At 37.9% G+C, this 14,868-nt stretch overlaps 1 protein-coding gene across 1 annotated transcript; it reads right to left on the reverse strand.

Moving 5' to 3' along the window:
• Positions 1 to 174: 174 nt before the first annotated feature.
• On the reverse strand, positions 175 to 12,189 carry LOC146484391 (WW domain-binding protein 2-like). The gene is made up of 10 exons (XM_085104903.1): positions 12,033 to 12,189; positions 11,852 to 11,957; positions 9,916 to 9,990; positions 8,698 to 8,758; positions 6,896 to 6,988; positions 6,070 to 6,249; positions 5,426 to 5,463; positions 2,557 to 2,638; positions 2,038 to 2,096; positions 175 to 1,332 (listed from the first exon to the last, which is right to left on the reverse strand). Exons 1-10 carry the CDS (start codon positions 12,170 to 12,172, stop codon positions 1,276 to 1,278), a joined length of 891 nt encoding a protein of 296 aa, XP_084961029.1. The 5' UTR covers positions 12,173 to 12,189; the 3' UTR covers positions 175 to 1,275.
• Positions 12,190 to 14,868: the final 2,679 nt, after the last annotated feature.

The following is a 14,868-nucleotide window of genomic DNA, read 5'->3' on the forward strand; positions in this document are numbered from 1 at the left end:
ACACAACTTCATGGCCTCCTACATTACGGGAAGCATAAGAAGCTCCAAGATTTCATAGCGAAATCCGTGGAAGAGAAAGTTCGCAGCACCTCGCCTGGCTTCTCAAATTTTCACTTGCACCTATTTTGTTGGTCAGTTAAGCTTCTAAAACTAGAAATAAACAACGGCCCATCATTTGTTGAAGTGTATATTTATTGGTGAGGATATCTCGTCAGGATATCTGAGCAGTACTTAGATTTTGGCTCTAAATTAGGTATCCGGTCGCTTCGCTACAAAGTCGTTTCGGTACGATTACTTCTCGTTCGTAAAGTGAATTCGGGTGAAAAATTATCGCAGCAATTTCTGCGTTTCACACTGGTAGCGTCAGTAGTAAATTGAGCTCAAATATTAGAGTTTATGTCAAGATTAAAATGTAGTGAATCGACTAAACTGCGGTGTAGCGAAACGATCGGTAAGCATTATAAAAACCTACACATTTACAATAACTGCCTTAGACTGAGGGAAGGACCCCGTCAGCTCGCCTGAAACTCGCCTGTTGCGTGTTTCTGCGCAAAATAATGGCTTGTTCGCACCTGATTGCCGCACAGTGCGACATATGACAAATGAATTTGTCAGACTGCGCTTTTTTAACGTATTTTTGCATTTCCAGTGTGTTATTGTAAGCGTTCGTACATGTTAAATTAGCCATAACATTGAAAATCACACTAAATCTGTTTTTACATCTCTTTATAACATTTCATTACATCAACCATCCAACTATAAATAATTGTTACTTAATACTACTAAAACTATTCAAGAGGCTGTCACCATTCTCTAGTATTACTTTAAGACGTTCACCCTGAAAGTCACATTGAAATCGAAGGAAAACCAAGCACAATGGTTCCGTTTTGCCCAATTACTTAGCTAGTTAGTTTCTGACCGTGTATTAACAAGGCTCCGGGCGGCCAGGATGGGAATGGATTGCAACTTAACAAAACGGGGCTATTTTTTTTTTTTTTTCAAGTTGTTCTCTCGAGTCTGAGGAAAAAACGCTCTAGTTTGTTCTCCCTTTGACAAAATCATGCACTTGATTTCTTCCCTCGGTGCTGTAAGAATATTTTGGACCGGAGCAAAAAAGACAGTTTTAAAATAACCGAAAAGTATAAGCAAGTCTCTACCACGGCACACACGGAACTCTTGAATAAATCAAATCGACAGCCGACAGAATTTAACAGCTAGATAGTAAGACTTTAAATTGATAATAAACAATTCCAATTGATTAGCCGGGTGGCGTTATTACACATTCTTCTTGTCGGAATCTCTGTATGGGGGTGGTGCATATGGCGGTGGAGGCTACACACACACAAAAAGAAAGACAAACAAAGCAATAAATTAGTCAAATGAAAAATACTAAAATTGCAGTCAGGAATGGACATAATGTCATCTAAAATGTGTATGACTCTGACTCGTAAAAAACGTTAAAAACAAAACGTTTATCAAAAAACTTAGAAAGACGTTTTTGCCGCAAATCTTGGATGCCTCTACAATCATGTTTGATTTGAATTCTGACTGTTACAGTTCAACAAAATTGTCCATACACCCGTTAAAAAAAAAAACCTTAAGTGTTGCACGTAGATTCCGATCATAAGCATTGGCTTAGCATTAAAGCATAGTAACAAAACCTAAATTTATATACCAATAAGCTCGTATGATGCAGAAACATACTCTACCTACACTTCAGTAGTGTTATTAGTAATCTAACTTCACTTCAGTAGTGCTATTAGCAATCTACCTTGACTCAGGAGTTGCGTTCGACGTAGTAAGAACGCATTCCTAATGCAGAATGGAGTCGAGATTGCATGGGACAACGCTGACTCAGGGAAAGAATGAATGGATCCAGGGATGTGTATCTGGCATCCCCGCAGATTTTACTGGGGCGGAAGATACTTGGAAAAGGAGAGAGAGCCTGGGATCGAGATCATCGAACGCAATCCCTAATCTTTGATTATTACTAGTATCATTAACAATCTATCTACACTAGTTGAGTTATTATCTTACCTGTGGTGCTGGTACATAGACATTCTGTCCTGTATTGTAAGCTTCCCTTGCCTTTGGACCTGTTAAAGGAACCACAGTATTCCCAGCATTCATTATGGTCAGACTCACTTCACTTACCAGCCTGGCTTAGATTTTTCAAAACAATTTATCTGAGTTGAAATTAAATCATTGCACAAACAACAGGGAAATGCAGAGTCCTGTATCGGGGTTTTCAGTTGTGATTAAGTTGTTTTATTGGTCATTCCCACACAGCAATTATTTCATAAACACATTCAATGGTCTACCTGTGTCAGTTAAGCAACACCACTCCTCCAAATTATGTGAGTCTGAGATGTCTACAACAACAGACCTTTCTCTTGGGTCTTTTTTGAAAAGGGGATTTACTAAAAAAGCTCAAAAAGACAATGGGTACATGCATGTTGCAATCCACAATAAATATGAACATTTTTCCTTGACATACATGCTCTTCAGTAATGATTTGGAATCTGATTCCTAATTAGTGCCGAACACATTACAAACCTCCATAAGTGTAACTTGAGTATGCATCAGATGGTGGTGGGGCAGATGGCGCAGCTTGACCAGGGTAGGGTGGGGGATTTTCCTGTGAAACAAGTAAAAATGATCTTCAATCACTAATTAATAGAAAAAAGTCAAAAGAGATTTAAAGTCATAACTGCCCAGACAGGAAAAACCCAGCAGTTGACTCTGCTTGTGTATATAGGCATGTACGTATTTGTAACTAGTACACTGAAGACAATCTGAAAGCCATCCGTTTGAGGCTACTCAAAGGTAAGCTCAAGAACTGTTGCATATCTTCTATACAGTCACTGCTCAAGGAGTTGTAAATGGCTCTCATTTTTGTTGTTTAACATATTCAAGATTGTGTTCCATAAGATTTATGGCATGAAAGTTGACTCACAAAAGTTAATAGGTTTTAGTTGTTTTTCAGTCAGCAATAAAGTCAGTTAGTGGTAATAGTGGTAATAAAGTCAGTTAGTTCAGAGACATGTAATTCAAACAAGTCCCTCTGAATAGCTGTTGTGGTACAATATTTTTATGGTCTTTCAGTTAAATGATCCTTTAACCCCAAACTTGACACAAAAAATAATGGCATAAAAGTACAAGTGTGAGTAAACAGCAGCACATCAGAGTAATGCATGCACATGTCATCGGCTTCCCCATGGGGTCGACTCCTGGACTGATCACGGGGATTGTAAAATCAGTCTAGCAAACTTGAGGAATTTCCCCTGGGGGTAGGGGAAGCTTGTTACAAAAAGTCCCCTGGGTCAGGTGTTATTCAGCAGAAAATCCCCCTCACATCCCTCTTATATAAACGGGGAAAGAGGGAACTTGTTAACTATAGTCTGAGAGTGATTTAAACAACCCACATTAGATTTGAAGAATCCACACATCTTTATTTTAAAAAATATTAAAATCAAAGGAAAATATGAAGATAGATTTTATACAGTAGCAATGGCAGGATTTACCCCATATCATGAAGATATAAGCTTGATTTGAAATACCACCTGATCAAAGATTTGCTTTGTGACAAGGAAGAATGATTTACAAACATGTCTGTAAACTACAGCACTAATTCTAACTGATTTCTCTTCACCCCGCATTGTGCTTTAATGTTTTCAAGTACAAAACCAGGCAGAAGCTACCTAATAGAGAACATGTTACTAGAAATTATGCAGGGGAACACAAAGGGAATGCTTAGAGAACCCTAGAAATTAAGCATTTCATTTTTGGTTCAATGTGATGTACATGCTACATGTAGCTCGAAGGCTCACCAATCTCCTACCCCAGCTTGTTACACATTTAAGCTGGCTTCAAACCAGAAGAGAAGAATTGATTTTTGTTCAGAAAACTATTTAGGCCTCAGAACCTTGTGGGAACCGAGTGAAAAGCCTGTGTATCCTGATGTATGACGATATATTTTGCCATCTGACGATAAATTGAAAGGCAACCCATCCTCTTTGGACGTAAGTGAGATTTATCTCTTCCTAAAAGATTTTGATTTACGGAAATCTTTAAAACAGGTTGTTGAGGTTTTTATTTGAAGAATAGTTCAGTGTTTATCCTTCATCGAGTATGTGATGTAGAACCCAAACTGTAAATTAAATGACAATAGATTTGCAATATTTTGTCCCACCCCAGGTCCAGCACGATTTCTTTCGTACAGTACTCGCCTGACAATTTGGAGAGACACTTTGATGTTTCAGTGTGACAGCAAAATAAAGGCAAGTTCAATCAAAGAAAGTTTATTGTTTCCTCGCATCTTTTTGTCGATGAGACGAAAAAGTCGGATGACACTTTTTTTGTTTCATCCCATCCATGGTTAATTGTCATGATGACTCCCCATTTGATTGAAACATGAAAGGAAAAGACTTTTAAACTTAAAATTCTGGTCTGGACTCGTCTATGTTGTCTCTTTCCCTTATTTTATTGGCTGTTTGCATTGGCAAACATTCTTTTTGAGTTAATGTAAATTTACAATGCGTTGTCTTGCGAAAAGTGAGAGTTTGCCTATATTTCTGACACACAAAAAAGTCATTTTTGGTTCTCTAGTCTGTGCACAAAAGTGTCAAAAGGAATGAGTTCCTAATGATAATTAGCTTAACACATTATCTTTTGGGCTCCATTTTATACTGGAATGCTCAGTGAACACTAGGGGAATGCAAATGGAATGTGAAGCAGAATGCTTTAAGTATGCATTCTTCCCAACATTCTCTGTTAGGTTACTTCTGCTCGTAACTGTATGACGATAAATTCAAGCAAATATTCTCACCTTTCTTTGCCCCATCGTCACAAAGACATGAAGCAACGAGTGTGTGACATTCCCAAGGACTTTTGGGTATTTAATTAAGATGGCAAACTAAGATGGCAGAGGACTCGTTTTCGAGACAGCTAATCTCATACCAAGATCTCCCACAGTCAGACCTGCAGTGAGATCTGGGTACTAGATTAGATGACAGCTATACTCTGCAGAAATTCTATGGTTTCTTATCACCAAATTCCCAGTTTTCAGCTCTATGAAAGAGTTTAAAAAAGTGGTAAATCCATGTGATATCCCCTTAGTTGGTGTCCGTGATTTGACAAAATCAGAAATTCCCCTACCTCGTACTTTTTTATCTTGAAACAATCTCAAGAATTTCCCCCTGCCCAGGGGTAAACAATCCAATCCATCCCCTTGTATTCCATAACATATCCCTGTGGTTGCCCTGGGAGCCAACCCTATGGGAATCTTGCTGATGATATGTGCATAATGGTTAAGTAATATTTTTCATTTCATATTAATTTTCTTTTCTAGGGATTCCAACAAATAGAATCACATTACAAAAGTGGCAAGTAATGAATTTGGATATTCTTCCATGTTTAAACTTACATGTGGCTGGTATGGTGGGGGCTGACCCATGACACCAACTGCAAAAAACAAAGTAAATAAAAAACTTTTAATAGAAGAAAGATTCTCTCAGTTAGTATGCAACTTAAGTAGTTGTGAAAAGAAAGCCTAAAAAAAATTCAGGTTATAAATAAAAACTGACAACCAATGTCAAAAGCACATCAAGAGTTAAGATTCATTTCTCTGCTATAATTTTTATTTATTTTTTTTTTCACCTTAATTGTATGCTTGACTGTTTATTATGCAGTGGAATGTTTCCTGGATATCAAAATATATGTAAAACTGGAAAGCAATAATTTTTGCTTTTCCTTGTGCTAGGTTCGTACACATTTTCGTATGCAAAGTTCAAAACTTTTTCCTGACCTTTTCCACACTCAAGGTTGAGTCAAATGACACTTCTACAACAGGGCTATGATGAAAGTTAAGTGAAATTCAACTAGCTGACAAAGATTCACTTAGCAGTTCAGCACTTGTTGCAGCTTTGAACAAAACTACAGTATTTAGACTTTCTCCGATTCTTTCCAGATGTTTTCAAAAATTCCAGACTCTATATGGCCCTTGTTTGTGGAACAAAATATTTTGGCACGCTGGCCTACGGGAAGGTTAGTTGTTAACAGGGACATTACCTTGTGGTGGGTAGCCAGGATATGCCCCAGGTTGTGGTGGTGGGTAAAATGCCTGTCCTGGAGCTCCATAATAACCAGCTTGAGGAGGTTGGTATACATTGTTGTACATGTAGCCATTTCCATTCATCAGTACAGGCTGCCCAGATGCTGGTGGTGGTGGCTGAGAGCCAGGCCTGTGGGCTGGAGAAAGCAGCAGTACTATAAAAGTGTTGCCTGTGCACAGTGTGGACATAATGTACAAAGCTGCCATTAAAGGCCATAGTATAATACTGGTTGTGGATGAATATGCTTCATTGCTGGAGCCTTGATTTTGCAGGTGGCCTGAGTGACTACTGATTTAGGTTCAATTTAGTCACAAAATTACAAGTTTGTTAGGGATAAACACTGTATGATGGCCTCGATTTGCACCACCAGAAGAAAAATCAATACACAATAACAACAGTTACTAAAATTGGGACATTGGCAGAGAGTTGTACCAGACTACTTATCAAATCTATGACTGACAAATTATTTAATACTACAGACAGTTAATTCCTGATGGAAGCCTGAAACTGGCTACTAAATTAACCACAACTTGAAGGGCTGGAAGGCTCTCATTGTAATACTAACAAAATGTAGGATTTTGGTTTCCAGTATACCAAAAATTATTGTGTTGGGCACAAGTGAACTTTGGTGGCCTGCTGGGAGCTATCCTCGATTTAAGATTGAATAGTTGCTACATGTATGTATCATGCTGTAAATATAAGCTTCTGAAACTTGACTTAGCTGGGTTGGTACCTGTTGCTAAAAATAACATTACTTAGTATGGCACTCAAACTTAACATACCACTTGCTACAGCATGTTTGAAATGTTGAGCAAATTCTATAGCTCCACCACTGTTAAATGTCACTTTGAATGTTCCTCTACCCTGCCAGCCACCTGAAAACCAACATCCACTACAGATTAGAAAAGGTAAAGAAAGGAAAAACAATTATATTAATATTTGAAAGAATTGTGATGTTATGTCTTTTAACCCTGGTGAGTAAAATAAAAAATTAATGATAGACTGAGGTATTTTTTCAGTCAGTGAAACAGCTGTATTTGGAACAAGATTATTTTAGAAAATCCAGGTTCTTTCAACACTTGAACATGAAACTAGTAGTTAAATGGCTCAGATCCTGCAAGCCTCCTGTAGTTCAGTGGTAGAACATCTAAACTAGTAACAAAAAATCATAGGTTTGACTCCTGTTGTGAGAACTTTGATTTTCTTTCTTGTTATGAGTTCTGTGAAACTGAGTGAAAAATACTTCAATCACTGACAATATTAATGGCCTTGAAACAATAAGTTATAACAACAGAGTCCAATGTTAGGCATTAGATATTAAGTTTGGCCCACACAGATCTTTTTGCAGTCCAAGATGCACTTGTAACATTGTAATTAATATTATTTTCTGACATCAATTTTAGCCTATACATTTGCCATTTTAGTCTGCAAAATGAGCCACATTGGCCACTTTATTCAATATAAAACTTTTGCTGTCTTCTGCCCCTTTGTCGTACGTATGCTACAAGTTGAGGTTAAGCAAACATTACAATTCTTGGTGATTTAAAAGTTGAAAAAACTTTCAAACATATCCCTAATACAGTAACTTAAAGGTATACATGCTACAAAATATTGACCTTATAGATTTTATATTTCTTGTGATATATTTGTATGTCTGACTCAATAGAGTGTTCAGAGTGTTCAGAGTGTTCCATTGCAGAATTATCACACACAAAAACATGTTGGCAAATAGAATCTGTGCATCAAACATGCCTCACAAAATTTCACCAATGTTCCTATACCTACAAAGCGGTTTTGCATGACCACTGACTGGTTAGCCCATGGCAAATTTTTGGGTACGGTACCCAAAAATTTGGGCCAACCATGCAAAACCACTTTGCAGGTATAGGAACATTGGTGAAATCAGATTCCAGAGTGGTACGCCTGGGTTAGATTCCAAGCTGGACCAACACTCAGGGTCTTAAAACAACTGAGGAGAAAGTGCTGCCTTTGCTCTGACATATACACATGTCTAAACTTTCTAGTCTTCTCTGACACGGACAAAAAATCATAGGCCCCATCTCACAGCACTTTCACTAATAACTCTTGCGGGAAATAAAAGAACCACCAGGGACTCTGGCAGTGACCATGCCCTGGTGTCTATATCAAGTTCATTCATTTACTTCATCCTGTTCCACAATCATAGAGGGACCAACAAATGCTCTGATAGCAGCTGCAGTAATCTGCACCTATATCCGGTCCTATTTTCTCAGCAAAATAATTAATGTAAAAGGAGTACATCTGCTGTTAGTCCAGCCCACCACCACTTATAGCTTTTGCAACCACAGTCATATGGAGATTGTTCTCATTGTACACCAGAAAACACTAGATACAAGTCATGTCATATAGACATCAGTTACCAATTTATTGTTAATCCATAGGTTCTCTATGAGAAGTTGCAAGGGCCATTTAGGCCCCTGAAAATCTCCAAAGGGTGTCCACTATAACCTCATGAGCCAACTTCATTTACATATTTGATTCTTTGTTCGAATTTCAACTTTACAAATAAATAAATCTGCATACTAAATGAGAAAAACTAGCATACCATCTGGCTCTGAAATTACATCCCCTTTAACAAAATTGGCTCCAAACATTGGCTGCTTGACCTGCCATAAAAAAGTTAAGAGTTTTTCTTAACATTATAAATAAAAATGTTTGGCCAAAAAAGAATCCAATTACTTGAATATTTATCACTACTATTGCTACAAAAAAACCTCTGTGACTGAAAACAAGAAGTTCCAGTCCAACAAATTAAAACAGAAACTCTACATAGAACTAGATAGTAGGATAAAATAAATAGCTCTATGACATGTAGACATAATTACAAAAAGAATGGTCCTATTTCCATGTAACACTGCAGTAAAGAAACCACACACCTTTTTCCCATCATGGCACATCTCCAGGCATTAAGAAAAAACAAATAAACCACCGAATTCTGTATGCATTGTTTATTAACACATCTAGTAAAGACACAACACCTAATTTCCCTGTTTCATCATTGGCACCTCTAATGTGTGGTTTCAAGAAAATACCCATACCCCCCTCTCCCATGGAAGCTTGTTCAATTTAGATCCCCCCTACCCCACTGGAATGGAAATTTGAGGGAGTTCTTTGAAGAACCTCACCCCCAGGAATTTCCTACTTTTCTTTTTCACCTAAATCAATGGCCTTTGCAAATTCTGTATTTCTGTAATGATCTCCACAGAAAAATGTACCATATTTATTTGATTACCCACCCACCTTTGAATGAGCACCCACCCTGAAAGCCCAAAAAGTTTATAAGTGCCCACCCCAATCCCTACCCACAAAAATCATTTATGTACTAGCCCTGAGCACAAAGTAAGAGGAGTGTCAGTTGTGTTCCAAACTTGGTTCTACATGTAGGTACGGTAGTCAATAAACTTTAACATTGTTTATAAAGAAATCTTTTTTTTTTTTTGAAAGATTGCATTAAAGAGAAAACACATTTTGTGGCCACAGTAAATTTTCGGTTGGAAATAAATCCATTGAAAATGACAGCGCTTAGAAATTTCCAATGACCTACCATGATGGGGTATGGATATTTTCTGGAACCACACAATGATAAGTACTGCTAGTTAGTACAGATTTTTATTGAGTATTGACAATATCAGTTACCGGTAAATAATCCCCAAATTTCAAAAACAGTTGTAAAACAAGACACTCAAGTTATCATTCAAAAACTGATAAGTGCCTGGGGGCAGCCTGGGGGAAATGGCAGTGATGAAATTACACCTTCGCTTACCTCCACATTTCGAATGCTGTGAAAATTCATTGCAAATGAACCATAATTGCAGCCTGTAGTTGGTGCAAATATCACCTGGTGAAGAAATATAATTTACAGTAAGGGAGGGTTCATAATTAATGTAGATGGTACATATTTAGAAGTCCCCCCACCCCCTTATGTTGTAAGTGACCCCCCCCCCCCGGCACGAGATACATGTACCCTGCCCCTTGAACTCCTATCACCCTGTTAACTTTAAGGAGTCTCACTGTTTAGCATTTTATGACATAATTAAGTAATAATTTAACTATAAATTTCATTTCAAAAATCCTTTACTAGAAAAACAAATGGATGTGGCTAATATTCACTGCATGACTTTAAAGAATATAGCGGTTTTATCTTATAAACCATAAATTATTCCAAAAGCTCTTTGAATTACCAAGGAGTCATTCCAACATTTCATGCAAAGAATACTGTATGACACAGTATAATATGCTATCTTTGAAAATCTAGCCCCCTTCCATTTTTTATTTAATTTTCACATCATGCAAAATGATTGTAACCTTACAATCTATTTCAGTTGTAACATGTTATTAGATTCTCTTTAAAAATAATTCTTCTGGAGATGAAAATCAACAATACCGGTAATATTATTGTCTCCATTTTTGAATGTGGTCTACACTTTTACTGCTTGGCCAGTAATAATGCAGTGATTTAATAAAGCTAATGCTGTGGTTTGATAAAGATGAGGATCTAATAATCCTCATCTTCATCAAACCACTGCATGATAAGAGTGACAGTTGAGTGTTAGTGAGACTGAGAGTGACAAATTAGTGACTGTGAACTTGCAAAGAAGAGGTGCAGCCCTAGCAGTGGACGGAAAGCCATGCATTTTGCATTTGCTTCATCACCACTTGTGTAATGTAGACCAAGGAATAAAAAAAAAAAACACAGTTATGAGAGATCGAGCAAGTACCATATCCAATGTGAGTATATTGTTCATTGAAATAGACTTTTTATTATGCTGGATGCCCTGGGCAGACCACATTAAACTTCTAAGAAGTACTCCACAGTTTAAACGGTTGAAATAGTAGAATTCACAGCGAAGGAATTATGCCTTAAGGGACAGATTCCCAGGACAGGTTGTAGTTCTCAAAGTGAGCCCGAAAGGTCATAAGATCATTTGAGTCCCAGCCACAACGGGTATAGATTTCTCTTTTGTACAGATAGCCGTACTCCCCGAAGAAAAATGTGAAAAAGTGAAGCTATATAGTGAACCAGCCGTGAACTGCTACTGCCATTTAAATGCTCGGTCTATTACAAAAAAATTAAAATCTTTTGTACAGATAGCCGTACTCCCCCCCGCCCCCCCCCCCCCCCCCTTCCCGAAGAAAAATGTGAAAAAGTGAAGCTATATAGTGAACCAGCCGTGAACTGCTACTGCCATTTAAATGCTCGGTCTATTTCAAAAAATTCACTTAAATGCCTGGATAATGATTCACTATACACCTGCTTTTGATTAATCAGTCTTACTAATTAACAGGGTGTAAACTGACTCCTACCACAATAAATCAATGATTCATTACTGCTTTATACAGACAAATACAATGTAACACAACAAGAATAAAGTCACTCATTCTGGCTTTGATACTTGGCTGCTTGGCGTTTCATTCAAGAAATGTTTAATATCGAGTTTCAGTTTAGTATTATTCTCTCTCCCTCTCTCTCAAAAAAATAATCCTTTTGAGGGAAAATGCCACTAAAATGCTCGAATAATGCTTAATGCTTTCGCCTCACTAAAATGCGAGAAAAATGCTAGCAAATTAAATTAATGTGCAAAATTAACAAGTGGAATTTAGTACAGTACATTGTGAAAAATGACGAATGAGCCTCAAACATCACGAGAGTTTTGTTTCCAAGATTTACCTCAGATTTAAATGTTGTAACAAGGACTTACTTTCTGAGTGGTAATGAAAACATTTCCCTTCTTAGAACCTTTCAAAAAGCCTGGGATCTCGTCTCCCTCCAGGGTAAACTCGACGCCATCTTGGTGGTACACAACACTAAAACGGCATCAAAGCATTATGACGAACAAGAAGCAACAGGACATGCTTCAAGAGTATAACTGATTTACTTACTAGTCACCATGAAGAGTAAGCCTTCCACTGTTACAGATAATTTTGTTCACAGACATGGTGAATACTTCAATATTCCGTTTAGTTCTTCGTTGCGATTGTGCTATATTTCTATTTTGAGTTGACGGTCGAGTTGACGTCATTCGTGCTTGGTAACCATGCGTCCTGTGAGCCGCAACATCCCCTCTAGTTCTTCCAACAAAAAGTGCCGGACAGAAGCAGCTAGCAGGTCTCTTGGGTTGTCACGAAAGTAAGACCCCGAAAACTAAAACCCAACCGGAAAAGTGAGGTGTTAAAAAACTCAATTTTCTGCTAGGCTGATCGGACCGCGGAGACAGCGACATGGTAGAGGGGACAGCTGTTTCGAGCTGTATGGCTCTCGTCAGCATGGTATAGCAAAAACAAGGCTGTACCTAGGATTTTTTTCTGGGGGTGGAGGGGGGGGGGGGGAAGCAAACTCCGTACATCCCTCACAGGGGTCTCCCGTATACAAGCAGGGTTTCTAATTGGACGTTTTGTTTGCACCCCTACACGGAAAGCTGCCTCTAAGGCCTTTTAAGAAAAAAACAAAAAAACAAAACAAAACACACACAAACACTGATGCTTTTTTATGGCATAAACACCTTATTTAGCTCGAGCCAAACATTGCCTTTCATCTAATAGTAAATTTAAAACACAGTCGATGCACTGCTGTAAACAAAGGGAGAAAATCACTGAGCTCCCACAATTCAAACGCACTATAACAGTGGAACGAAGCATTTGCAAAAACACAGTCGTGATTTACGTACAATTCAAGCCTTTCGTTACTGTGACACGTTGCATAGCTCTATGACACGCTACAACGATTACTAGAGAACCAAAAACCCAAATAGGCGTGGCAAGAAACACAACACCTTGTGACAAAAACTAATTGCCGGGCCAGTAATTACAACAACTACAGAAAGCTCATTGCACGAAACAAGCAATGATTAATTCCTGTCGTAACGTTACACAAATCTCAACAGGAAAGGCAGTTAAAATCATCACCCAAGTAAACAAACCAAACCAAACCCGGCTTAAATGCTCTATGTGGCATAAAAACAGCTTTGTTGAAGATACAGAATAAGAGGTCATATTCAAAATGAAGAGAATTCAGTCAAAAGAGGACTGAAAATCAAAACTCATTAGGCATAAATGACCTGTGATATTGAACATACGATGGTTAAATCCAAGTCTCTATCAAATCCTCCAAACCCGCTACAAATACTTAGGAGTAGCGCAGGCTTTAAAAACTAATATGAAAAAAGATACTCGTGTAAGCTAGATTTAAAAAGGCTAAAACCCGTTCCAGGTAGTGGCTTAGGCTTGTCACTCTTTATTTACACACCAAATTCTAAGCCATAGGCAACCGAAATTACAAAATCATTATTTTCATAAGGCTGTTGCCTCGAAAGATTTCCCAAAACAGTTATTTGGAATTCACATTGAAGGATTTTTTAGTCAATTTCTTGTAATTTCGGACTAATATAGCTACAAGAAATACCTCAGCAAACTCAAACACTATGTTAGAAAAAAAAAAAGAGTTTTCCTGGCGGGTCCAGCTGCCCCCTCTGCCTTCCCCCCCCCCCCCCCCCCTCCGTAACAGCACTCACTTTCGTCAAGAGGCGCTTTACAATACTATAACTACTCTTATAATTAGGTTAAAAAACTACATTATCATTCAACAAAATGAGGTACCAATAAATAAAAATTACAAATCAAACGCGTCTTTAAAAGGTAAATCTTGAGCTTAGTTTTAAATAAGGTAACTGATGATATATGTTTTCCTTCCGTCCAATGGTAATTTGTTCCATAGTTAGCTATAGTTTCGGTCCCGCAATAGAGTATGCCCTATCGCCATATGTTTGCAGATTAGCCACAGGATCGTCAAGTACTGTAACTAACTGGTTGTTTAAGGATCTTAATACGCGGCCCGAGTTCTTATTAGTCAGTAGGGTTTTTTTTGTAGCTATGTAGGTGCCTGACCATTTAGAATCCTGTACTGAAACTCTGGGTATGAATACCCGCTCGGGGCCATGCCATTAAAAAAAAAGCGCAAAAAAGCACATATTACATGAATATATTCATTACTAATGCACAGGTATGTTCTCAGTTCAATCCTTACCCATGTCGCCTTTTGCCATTGTTCGTTTCTTTCAATCCACCGCACCACATGTCATTCCACAACCCAGTCCTTGCACAAAGGGTGTAGGCGAATTGTAATAAGTCAGTTGAATAATTTCGTTTAAGTCATTTGTTCAGTGCAACAGGTCTAATAAAAAGACAAATTCTTATTGTCCGGCTGCGCTGGCGTGCAGGAATGCACGAGAAATGAACTTTATGGTATTTTATATATATTTCAAATTAAGCAGTATTCGGGTTTGAAAAGTTATTCTTTCTCGCTGACTGTTGAGTTCGCTTTAAATATTACAATGCAAAAACAGTTTTAAAAGACTACAGCTTTTTTGTAGAAGCTTTGAGTCCAGGTTCCTCCAGCCCTTCCTCACCAGAGGCAATGGGAGTAATGACCCCGAAAACTAAGAACTTTTTTTCCTTGATATGTTACTTTTCCGGTGGGTCTTAGTTTTGGCCGATTCTTTTTTCGCCCCATACCCCACTTGGGAGCCTGTCCATTTAGCTTCCTTGCTTTACACATTAATTTAACTAATAATTAATTAAATTTATATAACACCACTAAAAGATTGTAATAATCAACATGTAAATAGAAAAAAAAAACACAAATAAACATTATCATTATTATCATTATCCATCGATGGCCCGCGTACGGATCAGAAGTCCATGGCTGGTCAGCGGCTAGATA

This window comes from Pavona decussata, unplaced genomic scaffold, assembly GCF_977016875.1.
Source record: "Pavona decussata unplaced genomic scaffold, jaPavDecu1.1 SCAFFOLD_34, whole genome shotgun sequence".
Lineage (NCBI taxonomy): Eukaryota > Metazoa > Cnidaria > Anthozoa > Scleractinia > Agariciidae > Pavona > Pavona decussata.